Source organism: Stigmatopora argus, chromosome 16, assembly GCF_051989625.1.
Source record: "Stigmatopora argus isolate UIUO_Sarg chromosome 16, RoL_Sarg_1.0, whole genome shotgun sequence".
NCBI lineage: Eukaryota > Metazoa > Chordata > Actinopteri > Syngnathiformes > Syngnathidae > Stigmatopora > Stigmatopora argus.
The window spans coordinates 13,169,480-13,192,500 of record NC_135402.1 but is presented as its reverse complement, the minus strand read 5'-3'; the positions used below and the strand labels follow the sequence as shown (position 1 = coordinate 13,192,500).

The 23,021-nt window shown below is 40.4% G+C and overlaps 2 protein-coding genes across 15 annotated transcripts in view; one reads left to right on the top strand and one right to left on the bottom strand.

Annotated features, from left to right (window-relative positions):
• LOC144091175 (phosphatidylinositol transfer protein beta isoform-like) overlaps positions 1 to 19,136 on the bottom strand; it is a 43,471-nt gene extending 24,335 nt beyond the window's left edge. For 3 of the 5 annotated variants that reach the window (XM_077623280.1, XM_077623278.1, XM_077623281.1), the window contains exons 1-4: positions 19,020 to 19,136; positions 10,663 to 10,693; positions 4,754 to 4,899; positions 4,553 to 4,644 (exon numbers count right to left, since the gene is read on the bottom strand). In XM_077623280.1, the coding sequence (XP_077479406.1) occupies positions 4,553 to 4,644; positions 4,754 to 4,899; positions 10,663 to 10,693; positions 19,020 to 19,039 (289 nt within the window). In that variant the 5' untranslated portion in view covers positions 19,040 to 19,136. The other 2 variants (XM_077623282.1, XM_077623279.1) reach the window with 2 other exon arrangements.
• Positions 1 to 23,021, top strand: part of LOC144091178 (uncharacterized) — a 63,888-nt gene that overhangs the window by 25,804 nt on the left and 15,063 nt on the right. For 6 of the 10 annotated variants that reach the window (XR_013305635.1, XR_013305638.1, XR_013305636.1 and 3 more), the window contains one exon: positions 5,504 to 5,708. The exons of 2 other annotated variants lie outside the window; for them this stretch is intronic. Coding sequence is in view for 1 of the 8 variants with exons in the window: in XM_077623287.1 (XP_077479413.1) it covers positions 5,504 to 5,572 (69 nt within the window). In the remaining 7 variants the exon portion in view is untranslated. Of the gene's footprint in view, positions 1 to 5,503; positions 7,080 to 23,021 lie in introns of those variants that run through there. 2 more of the 10 variants (XR_013305639.1, XR_013305637.1) reach the window with 2 other exon arrangements.

Here is a 23,021-nt window from a genome sequence, read left to right as displayed (position 1 = left end):
AAATAGGGGTGGTTTAAATTAATTGAAAACAGTGTAATTTGGCAGCATAGGTGTCTATAATAATATAAAATTAATCTTTTTCATCTCAACGCTGTGAATGAGAAACTGTTTTCAACTCATTGCACCTGCATGAGTTAATGTTAAATACATGTCACACTTAATATTAGAAGTACAGTCGTATGTCTACTTCCAAATGCCTCTAGGTAAGAAATTTTCTGGTTATGAAACCTTTTGTGATGTAAATCAGAGCCCCAAGATATCCAAGTTATGAAAACGTCAATGCATTTCCTGTATCTGTTATTATATTTTGAAATTAGTGTAGTGATGCAATAATTAACCATGATTATATCTCTTTTTTAAATTGGACTTATTGTCTCCATATGCAAAACAAAAGTGGGGGAAAGTGATTCAATTGAGACTCAACCTTCTTACTAAGGGTGAAGAATGACAAGACAAATAAAGTTAAGAGGAAAAATAAAATCGGACAAAACCGACTGAATGTGATTTCCAAATGTACATTCGAGACAATATTCCGAAGAGAATGAAAACCCAAACAATGATGTGCCTCCTACATAATAACAAACATCCAGTGTCGTTCCGCACGAAGCATCAGACTAAGGTAAACAGTATGTGTGGTACTCGACAGTTCTGAATCGTCAATGGGGAAACCTTTTCTGTAGAAACTGGTCCAGACTGGCGAGCTTGGACGACACACGTGCGGATATCATCAGACCACTGGTAAAATTGACTCGTACTATGGTGGAGGTACAAATTGATGTTCAAAAAGATAAACTAACTTGTGGGAAAGATCCTTCTCTATAGTTTTTTCTAAGACCATGGTTATCGGGGAAAATCCCTATTTCAAATTGTACATCAGTGTTTCACCAACATAGCAAAGCCTATGGAATTGACAGGTAAATATGAAAAAAAAAAAACTTCGAGGGAAAAAAGTAGATGTATTGTTGTGAAAATAAAATCCAAAATGATCACAGATGATACATTTGTTTCCATAACGGGTATTTCCCAAACTGGCAACAATTAGTTGCTGTTAATGGAAAATGTAGCAACTACGTACTATAAATCAAAGCTGGAAACATGTATAGGGCCTCAACCCCTCCTACGTGTGATACAAAGAACACCTGATTGTATAATGGAAGTTAGGACAAAAAAAACAATGTGTATCCTGTTACGGAAGCCATAGAGGACAAACCAATTTCTTCTACTAATATTGCCTTTGCAAACACTGCTCTTACCAGTTTCTCTTTTTCCATCTTTAGTAGAGGAGATAGAATTGGCGGCTCAGAATTTCGGTGCGTTGGCTGGCCTCTCCCGACAGTGTCGATCGAGCCTCATGGAGGGATAGCGAGCTGACTTACTGTAGGGCTACTTCAAATAAAAATCTCTATACGACAAACTACATCCATTACAGCAGGGGTGTCAAACTCATTTTTTGTCGCGGGCCACGTGGTAGTTTCGATTACATCCGGAGGGCCGTTATGTCTTCCAACTAGGCTGCCAAAACTAATCGATTAATAAATTGACAGCTTTCTCGATCATGTTAATGGATAGATCATTTTTGGACATTCAAATTAATTAGTACAAATTGTTTGCAATTATTGATTTAAAATGAGGAAACACAGGAAATAATCTACAATCTTAATTTGAATTTCATCAGAAAACAGAAAGTTGGCACTCATCATTTAGTTTCTCGGGCCACAAAAAATGATGCGGTGGGCCAGATTTGGCCCGCGGGCCGCCACTTTGACGTGTGCATTACAAAATCCAAAACGTTCGAAATGACCGTATTTTCACACCTATAGGGCGCACTTAGACTAAAATTTTCTCTAAAATGGTCGATGCGACCAATCAGTCGGTGCGCCTTGTCTGTGCACTAAATTCCATTTTTGTGTGGCCCTGACTGCTTGAGTGGTTTTATTTCTTGCCGGCACGCTACTTATTGCGATCAACCCAGCGGGCGTTCCCCATAAAAATAGTCTCCCCGCGCATTCCAAGCATTACGGTAAATCCATTCAAAACATCACAGGGGGGTAGCAAGGCATCTGACTTCCGTGTGCTTGCAGTGCTTTTAACCATCAAAACACTCAATACTCAAAGAAACAGCATATTAGAGCTGTACAGGAGGAAGGCCTAACGTGAATGACAACAAAATGCGGGTGTGAACGCTTGGAAAATGGACTGAATCACAATTAAACAGCTTTGCTAACAGATTGCTAACGGATGCCCAACATAGTAGTTCGGGCAGGCGGCGTCGCACGAGTTAAGTGACGATTTGGAATGAATTGTCGATGCCGATATAACAACGAGGAGAATAAAAGGCCTGGGAGTGATGCATGTCACGAGTTACAATGGATTGTGGATGACTGGGCTCAAGTGTTGGCCAGCACTGTTGTTTGAGCTTTCGCCAAAGCTGGAATCAAGTTCCCGGAATACAGAACTCTGACTGACAGTGGAGCCTAGCATGTTAAACACCGAACTCTTTATATCAGTGTGTACCTTTTACCTCAATAAAGCATTATCAAACTTAGTTTTTCTCATGCGTTCTTTAAAATAACACGCCAGCGGCTAGCCTAACATACGCTAGCAGATAGCATAACATACGCTAGCGGCTAGCATAACATTCGATAGCCTAGTGTCATGCTAGCGCCTTTTCCGAGGAAGCGTCCAATGTATTGACAAAAAACTGAAAATATACCCGCAAATGAGACTGCGCCCTACACACGGTGCATTAAATAGGTGTGAAAATACGGTATACTGAGCAGGGATTTATCGGAATGAAGAAACATCTGGCAGCCACCAGTCTCATGGCTTTCCAGGGCGCATCCATGGTTGATATGGGTCTGGCAGAGCGAGGGGCGTGTTTGCAAAGTTTGGAGATCAATGATGCCCTTTTCTGAACATGAGGCGTCACCCGATGGGTCCCTAACCAGACCCATTGAAGCCCTGCAGACCCTCAATCGGAAAATGAAAAGGCATTCTCGAGGAGAACTGTCCACTTGGGCAGACTGGTGGGATAAGGTCTTCGGCAAGTACAAAGATTTGGCATTCTCTGTTATGATGTCTATGGCTATTTTTGCTATTACTGACTTTGTGGGTGTTGTCTTATCCACTGCTTACACTTTAATAAACTGACTAATACCTACTGCAATTGCCCCCCAAGCTCAAAATTACAACAATTGCATCATCTTGTTACATAGTCTACTGATGGGAGAGTTGATGTCCATCACTATGATCAATATGAAAGTGAATTTAATGGGATAGATTTTGTCCTTTTTCAGACCTGACCTCTGGGAAAGGGGAATTCAGGTGAAAGGTAGACCTACAGATTCTCCTAGGTGTAATTATGTTTGTCATAAAAATCAATTAATAAAATAAAGGCTAAAATAAGTTTTATTAAGGAAATGAAACATGAACAGGGGGAAATGTCAGTTATTTTAAATTGAATTTTATTATACATTTAGCTGCAACGAAATATAAGCTTGGCCCTGCTATTAAAGAACGCTATGCTCACCTTTAGTTATGCGCAAATTCTTATTTGTCATCACTTGCTTGCAATGAAATATATGATTTGCTCCTGAAAGCTTTGTCTATAATCCTTATAAAGCGTGATTTATGGAAGGACGAGTGATTGAATTTATTTACCTTCTCTAAGTGTGTAAACTCAAGCTTTGAGCATTTGCAAAAAATATCGAGGAGTATGCCTGACCAGAAATGTGTCTATTACTGAGAGTGTGGACTTAGCAGGGTCAAGATCAGTGGTGGGGCCCGCATGCATGGAACTGAAATGTTGCTTTCTCATCTAACCCATTTTTCAGAAGAGCATTTTTTTTAATAGTGCAACATTTGTCTTTGGTTCTAAACAAGCGAAGCCGGGCCCCCTGCTTGTTTAATCTAAACAAAGAGCTGCCAGGACGCCTCGGAGTACTCGCACCTACGTCAAGGCTGACCCAAAGACCTGCAGTGAGCACTCCATCACACTCTCCAATAGTCTACTTAACGCTTCGATCCTTATGTTTTGACCTTTATGAATGTCTTTTGGTACACATGTACCAGGCTGAAGATTCAACTCATGTTCGCATGTAGATAAATAATCTCAGACCTCTCAATTGTGTAATCCATCCCTCCCTTTAGAATTGAGACGTCCGTGTCATCAGGGCCACCGAATGTAATAGTGTCAAATAAGAAATGTCAAGTCCGAACAGAGTTGGGGTGCTGTTCTCAATGGGCGTCCTCTATGCAAGTTAAAATCCAAATATCTTTCCTCTTTATTTATGCATTTTTTGTGGTTGTCTAATGGTGAACCTGACAGTGGCCAATAACAATGATATTTTTTGTTCTTGGTAATCATGATGTTTTTTGCTAAGTGATTCCATGGTTTCAGACTGCCTCTGAATGCAACAGTAGTTCTTGTGAGTGAGTGAAAGAATGGCTTTTGGATGTTCATTTGTTTAATCAATCGATTTTTGTATTCTAACATCATTGCATGCATATGGAACAGGCATTCAACATCCGTAGATTGTGTGTGGTCACTTACCGGTGCGACAGTAGGGGTAAGCATTCCATGCCTTTTCGTGAAAAACAAATGCCGATTCTGGAGCAAGCATCCTAACGTATCCAGGCACTTTACTGCAAGGGGACAAAGAAGGTTGTTGACAGCAGTATATTTCCACGTTTAGTTAAACCAGATCAGATGTCCATCAATGAGTTGCAACTCCAGAGAGAGCATCAGACGCACCTCTTAAGGTGGTAGATTTTGTGCGTGAACTGTCCCTTTTCACCGTCGTCCTCATAAGGTTCGTTCTTGAGCACCTCGATGCCTTCACCACCGCCTGTCTCATTCTTGCTGGCCTCGGCCACTGAGTACAGTTGGCCCACTTGGTACTTGCAGACCAAAAGCATAGCCCTAGGTTAATGGTCTTCAAAAAAACTGTCAAAAGGCAAAAATCTTTAAGCTGATCCTCAGTACAAAAGCTTAAGTGGCATAATAAATTTTACCCTATTTATTTTTACTGAACTTTGCTTGCCAGGTTGCATTTTGTGTTTTTTTGCGTTAATCAGGGCAGAATTAAGGGGAAAAACTATGGGTCCAAAGCAAGCTGGTGCAATGAAGGGTAGTGAGAGGAAAAAGCGTACAATGACAATCGATATTGAGCACGAAATAATCGAAAAACATGGTGTATGCGTGAGTGAGCTGTCTCGCCAATATGAGAGGAGTACCATCCTCAAGCAGAAGTATGCTATAAACTGCCGAGCTGCCAACCTCCCGCGACCCCATTTCAGGAGTACCCTTGTCCCATTTCCGGAGTATTTCCAGGGGTGAATGAGATTCATGCAAAAAAAATAAGTGTAGGACAGTTCAAATCAAACTGTTATTACCATCTTTCTACATTAATAGAAAGTTTGTGTTTTTGCAAATCTATTGAAAAAGGACAGCATAATGAAAATAAGTTTATCTTTGTGTTTGGGTCCTACGTACATTTTACAGTCAGTAATTCCACCACGTGTCACGCTGAAGTGGCGCATGCATGTTGTTGCTGGAGCCTATCCCGGCTGACTTCGGGCAAAAGGCAGAGTGCACCGTATACTGGTCGACAGTCAGCCGTAGGGCACACAGAGACAAAGAACCATACGCACTCAATGATACCGCCGCCAGCAGGAATTGAGTCCGCGCCTGCCTGCACCAAGGTCAGGTAAGCGAACCATGCATGTTGCGCAATGTTCAAATGTCGGTTCTTTTGGAGACGGCGTCAACATGGGATATTTCGTCAAATATGAAGCAATAAAGTTCTGCAAGTGTCTGGATTTCTTAAAAGATTGGTGCAAATTGCGATCTATTTTGCAGTTATTCCGAGGAGGAAATTAATTGGTTCCACAACTTTTTTCTTAACTTGAAAAACGCACAACTAACAACCCTTTAAAATTGGTCAATATGTCCCAATTTTTAAGAAAGATGTGCGAAACACAAAAATGAGAGAAAATGATCACTAAATGTTTTATTAATGTCACAAAATGAATAACATGTATATATAAAAAATATACCCGTGTTGAAATGCATGGGAACAAGAGAAAGCTACCGGGATGCAAAATAGAGATAGCACACAAACATGAACACACATTTAATAAACAGCATTAAGAATTCAAACAACATTGATCACCAACAAACGTGAACGTTTTATGATTTCTTTGAAATGTAATTTTAAACCCATTTTATAAGTCACAACTGGTTCTTACCTGCTTCTGCAGTGCTGTTGACAAACATTTTGGGAAAAAAAAACTATACAAAGACGATTGCCCTTGACGACTTTTAATGTTTCTAAAATGCACAAGACAAACGTCGTCAAAGTGGGCATGACTCGTGAACACTTTTTTGGGATGTTTTTTTTCTCCACGAAGTCGGAAAGTTCATTCCTCCCCCGTTTTTTCTGATTTGTGCTGTTGCAATAGTGGCTGCTTCCTCCTCGGCTGCCTTCTTGTTGAATTCCTCATGTATTGCTGAGCGTTGCATTTACTCATGCGCCCGTTTTGGTGCACATCTACGTCCTTTTTACTGACCACACGGCCCCTCGCCTGCTCCCACCACACAAGTTCGCCCACCCAAGGCTGCGGTTCAGGTCAAGGCACTTGGCCACAGCTTCCCCAAGCAAAAATAAGTTTAATAAACAATGGGTTAAAGAAACTGGATGGTTGTTGTGAGACTGCCAATGAGAGCCCAGCATATGGTGGAGTGAGTTTCTAAAGCGAGAATCAATGCATTCGCGACAATATTTTCAAAATAAAATAACAATTAAGGAATACATGTACTTTTTTTTTCTTTTTCGTAAATTATATTTTTCTTATCGAGGCACTCATTTACATAAAAAAACTTTCGTAACATGGAAATGTCACACCTATTGGCAATCGTAAAAAGAGGTTTGATTGTATGCTGAATTGAAAGCTTTATTGTCATTGACTTATCAGTGCTACTTCCTTTAGAAGATTTGTTTCAAAACAAGACTGGTCGTTTAATCAGCCTTAATAATACTTAATAATTTCCCTTATAAAAAAAAAAAATGTTAAAGCGATCGTGGCCTACCGCTTCAATCGAATCCGAATTGATTGCCACGCTAAAGTCGCACAAGACAAATCATTTGTCAGAACTTGTAACTCGGATGATTCACAATGCACTCGTGTTACCGAATTCTTCCGGTTTGCAGTGAAGTTGAATCAAGATGGCAGAAGCCGTAGCGATGGTGTGAATTTCGAGGCATTTAAATTGGAAATTTGGTACTTTTTCGAAATGGTTGCTTTAAAAAAAAAAAAAAAAAATTAAGTGACAAATTTTTGCCATTCCCAGACTTTAGGAGGATTTGGCGTTGAATTTCCAGGTAAACCCCGGAATTTCTGGGGTAGTTGGGAGCTCTGAAACTGGGTATCAAGACTTCCAAAGGACTAACCATAATTTCCATGCTGCGCAGTGACATTCATAACTAGACAAAGAGAGGCTTCTTTTAATATGGATACAAGAGAGTTAGCGGGAAATAACGTGACCGAGTCGATATTATGCGAAAAAGCCAACAGAATTTACATGAATTTAAAACCAAGGCAAGCATCTGAAAAGGGGAGCCTGCAACACCGCCAGAATCCTACATTCACCGTATTTACACGCATATAAGTCGCACCCTTAAAAGCGTAGAATTTTACAATTTCTTGTGTATAAGCCGCCCCCGATTCACATTTTTACCCCCATAGTCATGGTTTTATTAGGGAGTACACGTTTTATTTTGAAGGGGAAATCTTAAGAAAACCCATCGCAAGTGGTATTTCTGAGATACTGTATGAATCAAAAGCATATTAGTAGGGTCAGTTAAGTTAATAATATGCATGTCTTTGTAAATGCAAAATATCAAATTATTCAATTTGAAAAAATAAATAAGTATCTTGATGGGAACTTGATGCTTTCTAATTACATAAATTACAATTTTCTTACCAGAAGTTTAAGATGTTGTGGCAGCCATATTGCTTCTAATGTCAAAATATCTCAATTCTTTTGATGGTTCATATTACTCCAATAGTTGTCACTTTCGACCAAAAAATAAAACGAAAAAAAAAAATCAAAGTGGAATTTTGTTTTATTTCAAAATCAAGGCTGGCCAGTCAGAGCACGTTTAACTAGGTTTAGATGGCCGACCCCTACCGAGGGTACCCATGCTTTTTTTCACGTTTTATGCAAGATACGTTTTTATCTTGAATTTCATTTATAGACGTCAAAATAGTTTTTAGCGTTTTATCAGTTTCTTTTCTCTATTTTGAAATAAATGATCGTATCGGGGCGGTCGCTTGCGACATGACGTCACGGCGCCATTTTGTTGTGACGTCATCGTGCCGTGGCGGCATCAACTTGCAGTTCCGTGCATGTCGTGTTTTTGTGCGCATATAAGCATTTTTTGTCCGACAAAAGTGGCTTATATGTGACTAAATACGGTAGGCAAGACGGCGCTAGCATGACAGTAGGTTAGCGTATGTTATGCTAGCTGCTAGTGTACCTACGTTATCCTAGTCGCTAGCGTATGTTATGCTTGTCCCTAGCGTAAGTTAGGCTACCCGCTAGCATGTTTTTTTAAGACAGCACAAGCAAAACTAAGTTTGATCATTCTTTGAGGTAAAAGGTACAATGATATCAAGAGTTCAGCGTTCAACATGCTAGGCTCCACTGTCAGTCAGAGTTGTGTATTCCGGGAAAATTCCAGCTTTGGCGAAAGCTCAAACAACAGTGCTGGCCGACACTTGAGCCCAGTCATCCACGGTCCATTATAACTCGCGACATGCATCACTCCCAAGCCTTTGATTCTCCTCGTTGTTATATCGGAATCAACAATTCATTCCAAATCGTCACATAACTCATGCGACACTGCCAAACCGATTTACTATGTTGGCCGTCCGTTAGCAAAGCTGTTAAATTGTGTTCGATCCATGGCTTCAGTCCATTTTCCAAGCATTCACACCCGCATTGTGTTGTCATTCATGTCAGGCATGTCCTCTAAATAGCTCTACTATGCTGTTTCTTTGAGTATTGAGTGTTTTTGAGGGTTAAAAGCACTGCGAGCACACGGAAGTCAGATGCCTTGCTACTCCCCTGTGATGTTTTGAATGGATTTACCGTAATGCTCGGAATGCGCGGGGAGGCTATTTTTAGGATGAACATCCACTGGGTTGATCGCAATAAGTAGCGTGCCGGCAAGAAATAAAACAGTCACTCAAGCGGTGAGGGCCATACAAAAATTGAATTTAGTGCCCAGACAAGCCACATCGACCGATTGGGCGCGTCGACCATTTTTGAGATAAATTTTGACTTTTAAGTGCACCCTATAGGTGTGAAAATACGGTAACACATTTGTACTTCCTATTAAAATCATGAATATGGAGGTGAAAATTGAGAATCAGGGAGGAGCTTGTACGAGAGAAATTGTAAAATTCAACAATTTTAAGGCAATTTTATACGGCATTTATGCAAGTAAATACGGTATTTTTTGTTTTATTGAATTTTATTCATAGACATCAAAATAAATTTTGTTTAGCATTTTATGTTTATCTTTTCTCTATTTTGAAATAAATGACCGTAAAGGCCGCGTCTTGCGCCATGGCATCATGACGTTATGGTGTTATGGCGTTATGGCGTTGTCACCTTGCAGTTTCGTGCACTTTGTCTTTTTATACGCATATAATCCGTACCCTCGATTTGGTCTTTTTTTTTGTCCCATAAATGCGGCTTATATGCAAGTTAATACGGTATTCACAGCATAGAGATCGCCACAACACGCGTACATGTCCGGAGGGGAAGTGTGTTTACTCCCCGTGTGTCTCCCTCTAAACCGCACGGCGGAGCCCATTAACATTAAAATGCTTACTACCATGTGAATTATGTAAAATAGAACGCCACAGTGTAGATTCATTTATGCTGCAAAGATGTGCTACACCTTTAGCATATGAAGGAACGTCTATATTTAGGAGGCATTTTCAACAGCGACTTTAAAACCAAACAAAGCGGGAATAAGCTCGGAGGAGTTGGTTTTACTGGGCCTTCTCCACAAGTAAAGTGCAAGAATCGAAATACAATCCAAAGGAACCAGGAAATGGCAAAACATTGTCATTCTTCCACGGTGAAATATCGCTTCTTCAGCGCTGAGTCCTATCCAATTCATCGCCAAAGAAGCGGGGCCCTGACATCCTCCATTTTTTATCCTCTGTCTTCCACTTGCAAGTTTCAGTGTGGATTTTGATATTTTCATGACCTCTTTTTTAATACTAAAGATTAAAAAAAGCCACAAAGTATATCCACCAAATCGGATGTGCACTAGGATTTCCTATGTGCATTCATTTTGCCCACCAACAACACGGTAGTAAAAGAAAAAAAAAACAAGGCCACTGGCTTTAAATCATGGTAAGTTAATATAGTACAGAGTTGTTTTATTTGCCGAATATAAAGTGCGGCAGTCGGGTTTGGATTAAATACAGTGAACTGACAAAGACTTTTACTGTAAAGACGTCTGCTTCAAACCGGTCCGGAGAAACATTTTCATAAATAATGGTAAAAAACATGTTGGGGGCCACTCTTTTATATTACCATTTGTCTGGAATGCAGCATAACAGCAAAACAATCACACTCACCTCTTCAACAGAAATGGGCAACACCACACGGCTGTAGGGACAAAAAAATTATCAGATAATTAATTTTATTTCATTGGCTGGCATTGACGACAATAGACGTCCAATCTAATAAGTGGGGAAGGGGGATAAAACAAAGGTTCATTTGCTGCCATCCTCCCAATTCAAATAAGTTGGTACATCTACTATTGATAAATTAAGTTAAAGCCACAGTAGGACGACTGGATGCCAAATGATTGGACGTTCTTTAATGGTATCGGCAGCCAATGAGTTTAAAGACTTATTTGGAGATTCATGAATCATCACCAGTTGCACTGAAAGAGTTAATGTAGTTAATAATTTGGCAATCTATCAAGGTATTTTATAGCCCAAAAGAAATAGTAGGAAATGAAACATGATTGGTGCGCGTCCTGCTTTAAGATAGTCATGTGACCAATGTCGACACGGCAGTAGCGCGCCAAACTGTGTTTATAAGGTGGCACATCTGTCAATAGGATGGAGGCTCAACACGAGAATTAAGTACGAGAATCAAGTTATTGACGTGTACATTTCTTGCCAAATGTAGGAAGCAAAGATGGAGGACATCCATGGAAAACATTTTTATTAGCAAACCAGTTCCTATGCACACCAGCATCTTTGCCTCGCCAACGCATATTCTCCAAAGCAGGAAAAATTGCGAGAAAAAACAAAGTAGACTAATTAAGAAACTAATTTCATGAATAAAAATATTTAAACAATGAGTCATTTTCACTTAAGTTTTGAAATTCTGACAGATGTTCACGTAATTAACTGTGTCTCAAATAAAGAGAAAATTTAATTACATTACATTAACCCTCTCTTCCTCCATTACAATGAGCACTGGCTCCCCTCAAGGCTGTGTACCGAGTCCTCTTCTATACTCCCTGTACACATACGACTGTACACCGACCCAACAATCTAACTCCATCATCAAATTTGCCGATGACACCAATGTGGTCTGACTCATCTCAGGGGGGATGAGTATGCCTACAGAGATGGTCAACAAACTGTCTTCGTGGTGCTTGGTGAACAATCTCACACTAAACACCAGGAAAACTAAAGAAATAATCCTGGACTTTCGCAAACGCAGCACAGATCTGGCCCCACTCCTCATAAATGGAGTATGCGTAGACAGGGTGCAGTCCTTCAAATTCCTGGGGGTCCACGTCACGGACAAGCTCTCCTGGTCTACCAACACCAGTGGTAAAGAAGGCCCAGAAGCGACTCCATTTCCTGAGGGTACTCAGGAGGAACAACTTGGACACTAAGCTCTTGGGTAACTTCTATAGAGCCACTGTGGAGAGCATCCTGGCATACTGCATTACAGTGTGGTACGCTGGAAGCACGGCAGCAGACAGAAAAGCCATGGAGAGAGTGTTCAACACCGCCGAGAAGATCATCGGCTGCTCTGCACTCACTGGATGACATTACCAGCCCTCGCTACCTCAGCAGAGCCACTAACTTTTTAAATTACTTATTTATGCTTTTACTGGGAAACACGCACTTTGTGGAGTAGCACCACCAAATTTGTTATACGCAGCTGTTGTATAATGACATAAAAAGCGTTTTGACTTGAAGGACTTTGCATATGAATACAAACATGTAAAGGATGGTCTTGGATACAATAGGTCATCAAATCAGTGTCAGTTGAGTCTGTCAACTATGTTTCCTGCTGGGATTCTTCTTCCGCTTTATACGAGGACGGGCAGCAGCAGCATCAGCGGGTAAGACTAGACTTTCCACTCCCAAGCCACTTCATCCAGCTCTTCCAGGAGGATCCCAAGGCAGCCGGGAGACGTAGTCTCCCAAGCGTGTCCTAGGCCCTGTGGCCTCCTCCTGTTGGGACATGCCCGGAACACCTCCCGAGGAAGGCATCCAGGGGACATCATGAGCAGCTCTACTCCGAGCCCCTCCCGGATGACCGAGCTTCTCACCTTATCTCTAAGGGAGACCCGGACAGCCTACGGAGGAAACTCATTTCAGCCGCTTGTATTGGGGATCATGTTCTTTCGGTCATGCCCCACAGCTCGTGACCTTAGATGAGGGTGGGAACGTAGATCTACCGGTAAAGTAATCCCTCAAATATTGCAGTAAATGTAGACCAGACATGGCCACGATAAACGAAAAAACTTAAAGTAGGATCACCCCCATTATAACTACCGTATTTACGCGCATATAAGCCGCCCCCTTATTCTCAATTTTCACCTCCATAGTTATGGTTTTAATAGGGAGTACAAATGTGTTACTTTGAAGGGAAAATCTTAAGAAAATTCATCACGTTGTATTTCTGAGATACTGTATGAATCAAAAGCATATTATTAGGGTCAATATTGTAAGTTAATATGCCTGTCTTTGAGAATGCAAATTATCAAATTATTCAATTTGAAAAAGGAAATATGTCTATCTTGATGAGAATCTGATGCTTTTTAATGACATAAATTACAATTTTCTTACCAGAAGATTAAGATGTGGTGGCCAAATTGCTTCTAATATCCAAACATCTCGATTTTTTTTTCGATGGTTCATATTACTGCCATAATTGTGACTTTCGAACAATATATAGAAAAAAAAGAAAAGCGTAATTTTGTTTTATTTCATTATCACAAATGTACAATCATTTCCTTTCTGTGTTCCGAAAGGGAGGGTGTTGTTTGGACTTAGACAAATTCAAAAAGGAACGCAAACACAACCAGGAAATATGCCCATAGCGCTATACGTAGTCTTCACCAAGTCTCTGGGTGCAATAATAGCATACATTACGTAGGTACATACAAGGTTTATATTTTAACAATCGACTGCAAGACCTTTGATCAGCCTTAACTGATGTGAAGTGCTGACATGGTAAAAGCTACGGTCAGAGAACGTTTAACTACAGTGAGATGGCGGCGCCCCGAGCGAGCAATAGCAGATACAAGTGTACTCACGTCTGGCCAGTCTGAGCACATTTAACTACAGTAAGATGGCCGTGCCCCGAGCGAGCAGTGACGGGAACGTGAGGTTTTCACGTTTTATGCAAGATCCAGTTTAATTTTTCCTTCAAATTATATTTACAGACATCAAAATCCATTTTGTTTAGCTTTTTTTTTGTTTAGCTTTTCTTTATTTTGAAATAAATGACTATCGACCATATTGTCTTGCGTCGTGACGTCACGGGGCCATTTTGTCGTGACGTCATTGTCGTCAACTTGCAGTTTACCCTCGATTCAGTCAGTTTATTTGCCCAACAAAAGCGGCTTATATGAAAGTAAATACGGTACCATAATGCATGCTTGAGCCTATACAGAAATACAAGTACAATTTTAAAAACATATTTATTAAACACAGCTATAAGCAAGTCAAAAGACTTGTGTATTAATATCTAAATATAATGTACCGTATTTTCACGACTATTCGGCGCATCGTATTTTTAGCCGCAGTGTCAGTAACGAGTGCTATTTCTGTATTTTAAACACACAAAGCACGCACCGTTTTTTTAGACGCATTTATATTATATATTATATATGGATGAACATCGAAACGCAATAGCGCTGGCTACCGGAAGCAGCCTATTTCCGGGTTCCGGTGCGCAGTGACTGCTGGGAAATATAGTTCTTGCACGCTACACCCACACGCTAAAAACACGTTTTTAAAAAGGCAACGGAAGCAAAACTGAGTTCGGTTGTACTTTATTTAGACATTTTACAACTTACTCACGTCACCATCACCCACAAATCCATCAAAGTCCTCACTTTCTGTGTCCGAATTAAACAATTGCCCAAATGAGTCTTCCAAAACGCCGGGTCCCACGGTTGAATGACGGCAAGCGCCGAGTTATTTTATATTATTTATTTATTTATTTATTTATTTATTTATTTATATATATATATATATATATATATATACATATATATATATATATACATATATATATATACATATATATATATACATATATATATATACATATATATATACATATATATATATACACATATATATATATATATACACATATATATATATATATATACACATATATATATATACACACATATATATATATACACACATATATATATATATACACACATATATATACACACACACACATATATATACACACACATATATATATATATACACACACACACACATACATATATATATATATATATATATATATATATATATATATATATACATATACATATATATACACATACATACACATATATATATATATATATATCGCAGTCTACCTTTGAATGCTCCGTTGAAGCCAACATCTAGCGGCAGGATTTTTTTTGTAAATACAGCCGAAATGACGGCGAGCACCAAATTAGTGTGGTCGCCGTCATACTGAGTGTATTGAAGAACTCTATTTCCCCGCAGTCACTGCGCAGTACTTTATCTACGGGAAATAGTAGAGTCTGGGGCTGCTTGGCGTAATTGTATATATATAGTTCACAGTCTAGCTTTGAATGCTCTGTTGACGCCAACATTTAGCGGCAGGATTTCTTTTGGAAATACAGCCGAAATGACGGCGAGCACCAAATTAGTGTGCTCGCCGTCATACTAACTGTATTGAAGAACTGGGTGTATTAAGAACTCTATATCCCAGCAGTCACTGCGCAGTACTTTATCTACGGGAAAATAGTAGAGTCGGGGGCTGCTTTCCGTAGTTGTCCTATCGACTGATTTATTTTATTTTATCGTGACAACAATTTTAGTATTGGTCCATATATAAAGCGCACTGGATTATACGGCGCCCTGTCTATTTTGGAGAAAATTTTAGACTTTTGTGTGCGCCTTATAGTCGTGAAAATACGGTATACATTTAAAAATGCAACTACCATATTTTCTCGCATATAAGCCGCACCCTTAAAATTGTGGAATTTTACAACTTCTGATGTATGAGCCGGCCCTTGATTCACAATTTTCACCTCCATATTCATGGTTTTAATAGAAGGTACAAATGTGTTACTTTGAAGGGAAAATCTTAAGAAAAATTATCGTACGTCGTATTTCTGAGATATGGAAGTTAGTAAATCATCCAGTAATGGTTGTTTCTTTACTGCAAAAAAGTAAACAAATAGTAAATGTTAATTTGCCGACATCTAATGGTGAAAGAGTATAGCAACGCTGCAAGTCTTGTGCGCATATAGGCCGTACCCTTGATTCAGTCATCTTTTTTTTTGTTACAAATCCGGCTCATATGCGAGAAAATTCGGTATTTTAAATACTGTACTCAGTGAAAATAGTTCCTCTCCGCTTGAAATAAAGCCAAAAAACAGGTAAATGGGAGTTTTAGTCCAAGTCCTTTGTGTTCTTGTGGCCATGGGTCCATTGTCTGCGAAATTCGCGGAATTACTGTACTCGCCTGACTAAACATGCCAGGTAACAAAACAACTTAAAAAACACCATTGTCTGTTATAAACAAATCTGTCAAAACACCGGCTTTGTTCTTGTTTTTTTAAACCATGACAATGGTCGGACGGGTTGATTAAGGCTGGCTTTTTCATGAAGGCAGGCAGCAGCATCCCCACACATTAGCTCTGTGTGAAGCTTGGAATTTTCTGTTTGTTTTTTAATAATAACATCCGCCGGCTCCCTCTTCCAAACAACTTGTCGCTGTGCTCGCTGCCGGATCAACGGGCAACGCCGCAGGCACGGAGCGCAGAAAGGACTCCAAAAGGGGTGGGTACTCTGAACTGCCGTTTTCTGCCCCCCTCCCGAAGACAAAGTGATGCTACCCTCTTGTATACCGGGGTAATGCCCAACATACCAGCCCGGAGCTGGGGGTCAACAAGTAACCAGAGTGGGGCCCCAGTGACCCATGTCCGGGCGAGGGAATACACTATTCCGCAATGTTGCTCATCATAAGAGGTCTTCTGTGCCATGCTTTGTCTGGTCCCTCTCCTCAGACCAGTTTACCATGGGTGACCCTACTAGGGGCACAAGGCCCCAGACAACATAGCTCCAAGGATCATTGTGACACACAAACCCCACCACCACGATAAGGTGATGACCAATGCTCAGTTTCCTCTGTATAGCTCTAATGTGCTGTTTCTTTGAGTATTAAGAATGTTTTTGAGGGTTGAAAGCACACAGAGGTCAAATGCCTTGCCAACACATGTTTTGAATTGATTTACCGTAATGCTTGGAATGCGCGGGGAGGCTACTTTTAGGGTGAAAGTCCACTGGGTTGATCGCAAAAAGTAGCGTGCGCAAAAAGTAGCGTGTCGGCAAGAAATGAAACCAGTCAGTCAAGCGGTCAGGGTCACACTAATATTTTAATTTAGCCCATAAACAAGGCGCACCGACTGATTAGGCGCACCGTTCATTTTAGAGAAAATTTTAGACTTTTAAGTGTGCCCTGTAGGTGTGTGAATACGGTACTTATTTATTGATTAAGCTTTAAATCTAATTATATTTGTATAACGACAATAAAGTCATTCAATTTAATTCAATTAACATCCAAGTGTTCAGCGTAGGCATCTAGCAACATCTAGCATTGTGAATGGTATAATGTCTAGACCCCAAATATAAGCCAATCGACACTTTCTCAGTTTTATTTCAATGCAAAAAACATCTATTCGGGCCAACGTGGTAATTTTATGATGCATCTGTGCATTACAAAACTACCTAGGAATGATAAGGACAATTACTTGACTTGTTGAATATGTTAATTTGTTACATTATAAACTACTTTTTTGCTCTAACTTCTAATGGAACGCCTTTTTCAACTTATAACAGTCCTACGGTTAGGTATATAGCCAAGCGTGATGACTTGTGACCTACCTGATCCAAATTAAACGTCTTTATCCATAGCTATGGACGTGAAACACATGGTGCCCAAAATTCATTGGTCTTAATCCCTCACCCTGTAGGTAATGTTCAAGAGCACGAGCCTGTCATTAACAGACATCTCTGCTGCTCTCTCACTCCGTGGTGTCTCAATGGCAGTGTTGGGTTCTTGAACAACCCTCGTGAGTACACATGGCTCTTCTCACTCTAACGTCAATAAAGCACGTTACGAATAGGTTCTTGATTGTATAACATAGGCCAAGGTGTCAGGGTAAGCCAATCAGGTACAATTTGACAGAGTAGGGCGCGTATTACTAGTACGGCCTACTAATAGACATACAAACCCAGTTTAAGCACACTAAACTCTTAACAAAACCACGCAAAAGCGTATTACACAGAGTGGAGGCTTTTCAGGGAGGAAATACAAAAAATACTATGGGTGCTGGAGCCAACCCGAATTTGTGGCCAGCCAAATAGTAATGTAAACATAGTTATGTACCTAGTAAGGTCATTGAATTAGTTTTTCAGAGAAGAAATAGAACTCATTAGTTTTCAAAAATAACTTCAACAACACTGGATAGCCTACAATATGTGTGTGTCTTCAATGGACACAACTGAAAATACTGATGTTTCAATGTAGCAAATGTGGAGAGTTGGTAAACTTGACTAGCTTCAAATATGACAAATTCAAATTAGTTAATTAATCAAGTTGTTAGCCACATGTCATGTTAGTTTCATGTATTCTAAAGACTTCCAGAGCAGAAGTCTCCAACTCGGATCCCTATGGAGTCTGTTTTCCTTGTCTCCCTCTACCAACACACCTGAATCAAATAATCGGGTCGTTATCAAGCTTTCTGGACGTGCTTGTTGATGGGTTGATCATTTGATTAAGGTGTGTTGGTGGAGAGAGGCATAGAAAATAGACTGGACAGGCGTCCTCGAGGACCGGAGGAGGAGATCCCTGGTCTAGTGCATCTCAGATTAGCCATGTAATAGTGACAATGAATAGCTGGCTTCACATGAAACGGGGCCAATTGCCACGCGGAGGCCGCTTTCTCCTCGGACAAAGCACTGACGGACCCTTATTGATTAGCTGGAGCTACTGTTAAATTTCTGCGTTCGTTGAAGTAGGGGGTCTTTGGAAACTGGTACCGACCTACCCTCCGAGCGTTCACGGCTAAATCCGAGGGAGCCTAATCTGTTCCTCAAAAGCTTAACATTGCGGTACTTTGGGTTATAACAGGATGCTAACCGGTTAGCCCAAGTTAGCGGGGTTAGCGCGCCGGGGCACCTAAATTGAACGGATTGAATGCGGTGGTATCTTGTTGGCCATCCAACCAGTAGCGTTAGCTTTTTACCAGCAACGCCTTAAGAAGACCGGTGTTCCGTAAAGCGCTAGCAAAATGTCTCTTTGAGACTAACGAACCCCGGAAGCCGGCGAAGCATATTAGTCGCACTAGCCTGCGTCTTCAGTCCATGCTATCTATCCCTTCAACTGATGAAAATAAGACAAAGCGATCATTAGGGGAGGAAGGAAAAAAACACGTCAGACTCACTATTCCTTGATGAGCACCATCTTCGTCCGCCGGTTTACGCCTGCGCAGTGGCAGGCAAAACTCAAAGTGCAGTCAACAAGTTGAGCCCGCCCTCTTAGTGACGTCCGATTGGCTGAGTGCATCAGTCAATCATTAGTTTTAAACCTCATCTCATCTCGTTTTCTGAACCGCTTTATCCTCATTAGGGTCGCGGGGGGTGCTGGAGCCTATCCCAGCTGACTCCAGGCCAGAGGCAAGGGACACCCTGAATCGGTGGCTAGCCGATCGCAGGGCACACAAGGAGATGTACAACCATGCACACTCACACTCATACCTAGGGGCAATCTAGAGTGTCTAATTAGCCTACAATGCATGTTTCTGGAATGTGGGAGGAAACCGGAGCACCCGGAGGAAACCCACCCAGGCCCGGGGAGAAAATGCAAACTCCACACAGGTGGACGTGACCTGGATTTGAACCCAGGACCGCAGAGCTGTGAGGCCGACGCGCTAACCACTCGCTCCAGCGGGCCGCCCTAGTTTTAAACCAAATACTATATATAAATATAAATTATATATATATATATATATATATATATATATATATATATATATATATATATATATATATATAGTGGCGGGCGGTGCATTTTCTGGTAGTGCCTTCAACGTATCAATCCAACCCTCAAAAACTATTTTATGGCTATAAAACCTCTACTGCAGCTACAGCTGCGACACATAAAAAAATAATCAATAAATTAATGAACAAAAATGGGGTAAAATCAACTTCCTAGCAGCATTTCATGATTAAATACAAATACTGCAGCTTTTCAGACATTAAAACCAGGCCAGGGGGTGATTTTCCCGGGAAAAGTCAGCGATGAACGTCAATGGCATACGGGCAAACATTGCCCGAAAATGGGGTAAAATCCAGCTGAAAACAGCATTTATTGATTAAATACAAATACTGGAGTTTTTTGAACATCAGAACTGGGCCCGGAGTATCATTTCCCCGGTAAAAAGACAGCGATGAACGTCGATACGTCCATACGTGAAATGACAAAAAATGCACTAAAATTAGGTACAATCCACTTCCTAGCATCATTTATTGATTGAATACAAATACTGGAGCTTTTGCGACATAACAACCAGGCCTGGGGGGTGATATTTCCCGGGAAAAGACAGCGATGGACGTCAATGGTGAAACGCCAAAAATTAAACTTCTGCCACTTCCTAGCAGCATTTTGTGATTAAATACAAACACTGGAGCTTAAATAGAAACACTGGAGCTTTTCAGATATCAGAACTTGGCCCACAATTGAAATATTATTTAGGAATATAGCCATATTTTACTCACCAAAAATCCTTTTTACACAATATCCATCCTCCTTTATTTCTTCCTTCTGTCCTATCGCCATCGAAGCTAATGATGAAAGTCGAGCCTGTCCTGTCATATTTCCGGCATAGTCCGTTTTGAAAATAGCTTTAAATCAACACAATAATATACTATTTGCTTGTGGAGCTAAGTTAGCATGCTGAAAGTGCCCCACCCACCATTTTCCCGGCTGTAACAGGCTTGCTAGCTTCGGAGTTGACCGCCCTTTCTTAATGATTTCCATTTTTTTCTGGAAAAGTCAGTCTAGAAAATAGCTTTGTGAGCAAACAGAATCCATTTGTTTTTGCTTCTGTCGGCCATTGTGGGTGGAGTTTGCGATCTCGGCTGCCTCGGGTACTGCTTTGGCCAGCCCACTAGCCAATCATAGTTTGTGAAAGCAATGACATGTCCCAGCCAGCAAAATGCTAACGCCTATGAAAAATCATTGTGGGTTTGCCAACTCAAAATCTGATTGGTTAAAAGCAACAGTCTAGTTTAATGCAGCAGAGCCCGCAAGAACTGATTGTGAAGGCTTTGCGGCAGATCTGATCTGGCAACAAATAATGGCTGAAATGTGATTGGTTAAATGCTTCAATATGAAAACACACATCTGGAAGCAGTGCAACCAGGGGGAAAAGCAATGAAAGGAAGCTAACAGACCATTTGGAATAATAAGTATTGAGTGTTTTCATATTGAAGCATTTAACCAATCACATTTCAGCCATTATTTGTTGCCAGATCAGATCTGCCTCAAAGCCTTCACAATCAGTTCTGTGGGCTCTGCTGCATTAAACTAGACTGTTGCTTTTAACCAATCAGATTTCGAGTTGGCAACCCCACAATGCTTTTTCATACACATTAGCATTTTGCTGGCTGGGATACGTCGTTGCTTTCACCAACTATGATTGGCTAGTAGTCGGGCCAAAGCCAGAGATCGCAAACTCCAACCACAATGGCCGACAGAAGCAAAAACAAATGGATTCTGTTGCAGATTTGCTCACAAAGCTATTTTCCAGATGGACTTTTCCAGAAAAAAATGGACATCATTAAGAAAGGGCGGTCAACTCCGAAACTAGCAAGCCTGTTACAGCCGGGAAAATGGTGTGTGCGGCACTTTCAGTGCGCTAACTTAGCTGCACAATCAAATAGTATATTGTTGTGCTGATTTAAAGCCATTTTCAAAACGAACTATGCCGGAAATATGACAGGACAGGCTCGACTTCCATCATTAGCTTCCATGGCGATAGGAAAGAAGGAAGAAAGAAAGGAGGATGGATATTGTGCACAGTTAAAAAGAATTTTTGGTGAGTATAATATGGCTATATTCCTAAATAATATTTCAATTGTGGGCCCGGTTCTGATATCTGAAAAGCTCCAGTGTTTGTATTTAATCACTAAATGCTGCTAGGATGTGGATTTTACCCCAGTTTAATTTTTGCCGTTTCGCCATTGACGTCCATCGCTGTCTTTTCCCGAGGAAATCACCCCCCCTGGCCTGGTTGTAATGTCTCAAAAGCTCCAGTATTTGTATTCAGTCAATAAATGCTGCTAGGAAGTGGATTTTACCAAATTTTAGTGCATTTTTTGTCATTTCATGTATGGACGTATCAACGTTCATCGCTGTCTTTTTGCCGGGGAAATGATACTCCGGGCCCAGTTCTGATGTCTAAAAAGCTCCAGTATTTGTATTTAATCAATAAATGCTGTTTTCGGCTGGATTTTACCCCATTTTCGGGCAATGTTTGCCCGTACGCCATTGACGTTCATTGCTGTCTTTTCCCGGGAAAATCACCCCCTGGCCTGGTTTTAATGTCTGAAAAGCTCCAGTATTTGTATTTAATCATGAAATGCTGCTAGGAAGTGGATTTTACCCCATTTTTGTGCATTAATTTATTGATTATTTTTTATGTGTCGCAGCTATAGCTGCAGTAGAGGTCTTTTAGCCATAAAATAGTTTTTGAGGGTTGGATTGATACGTTGAAGGCGCTACCAGAAAATGCACCGACCGCCACTGATATATATATATATATATATATATATATATATATATATATATATATATATATATATATATTCAATTCTATATCTGAATCAATCCAACCCTCAAAAATTATTTTAGGGCTATAAAACGTTTACTGCAGCTACAGCTGCGACACATAAAAAAGCATCAATAATAACTTCATACAATTAAAATATTATTTAGGAATATAGCCATATTTTACTCACCAAAAATCCTTTTTATCTGTACACAAAATCCATCCTCCTTTCTTTCCTCCTTCTTTTCTATTGCCATCGAAGCTAATGCTGAAAGTCGAGCCTGTCTTGTCGTATTTCTGGCATAAGTTTTTATTCAATTTAGTGCTGAAAATGTTCGTTCCCGGCTTGCTTGCTTCGGAGTGTTCCGACCTTTCTTAATGATGCCCAGCTTTTCTTGAAAAGTCCGTCTTGAAAATAGCTTTGACAGTAAATCTGCAAACAAATCCATTTCTTCTCCTTCAGCCATTGCAGGTTGACAAAACAACTATCAAATCAACATGACAATATATTTGCTTGTGCAGCTCGATCCAGATACAGTTTGGTAGCTCTGGCTAGTCCACTCTATCACTAGCCAATCATAGTTGGTGAAAGCGATGACGTATCCCTACGTCTGT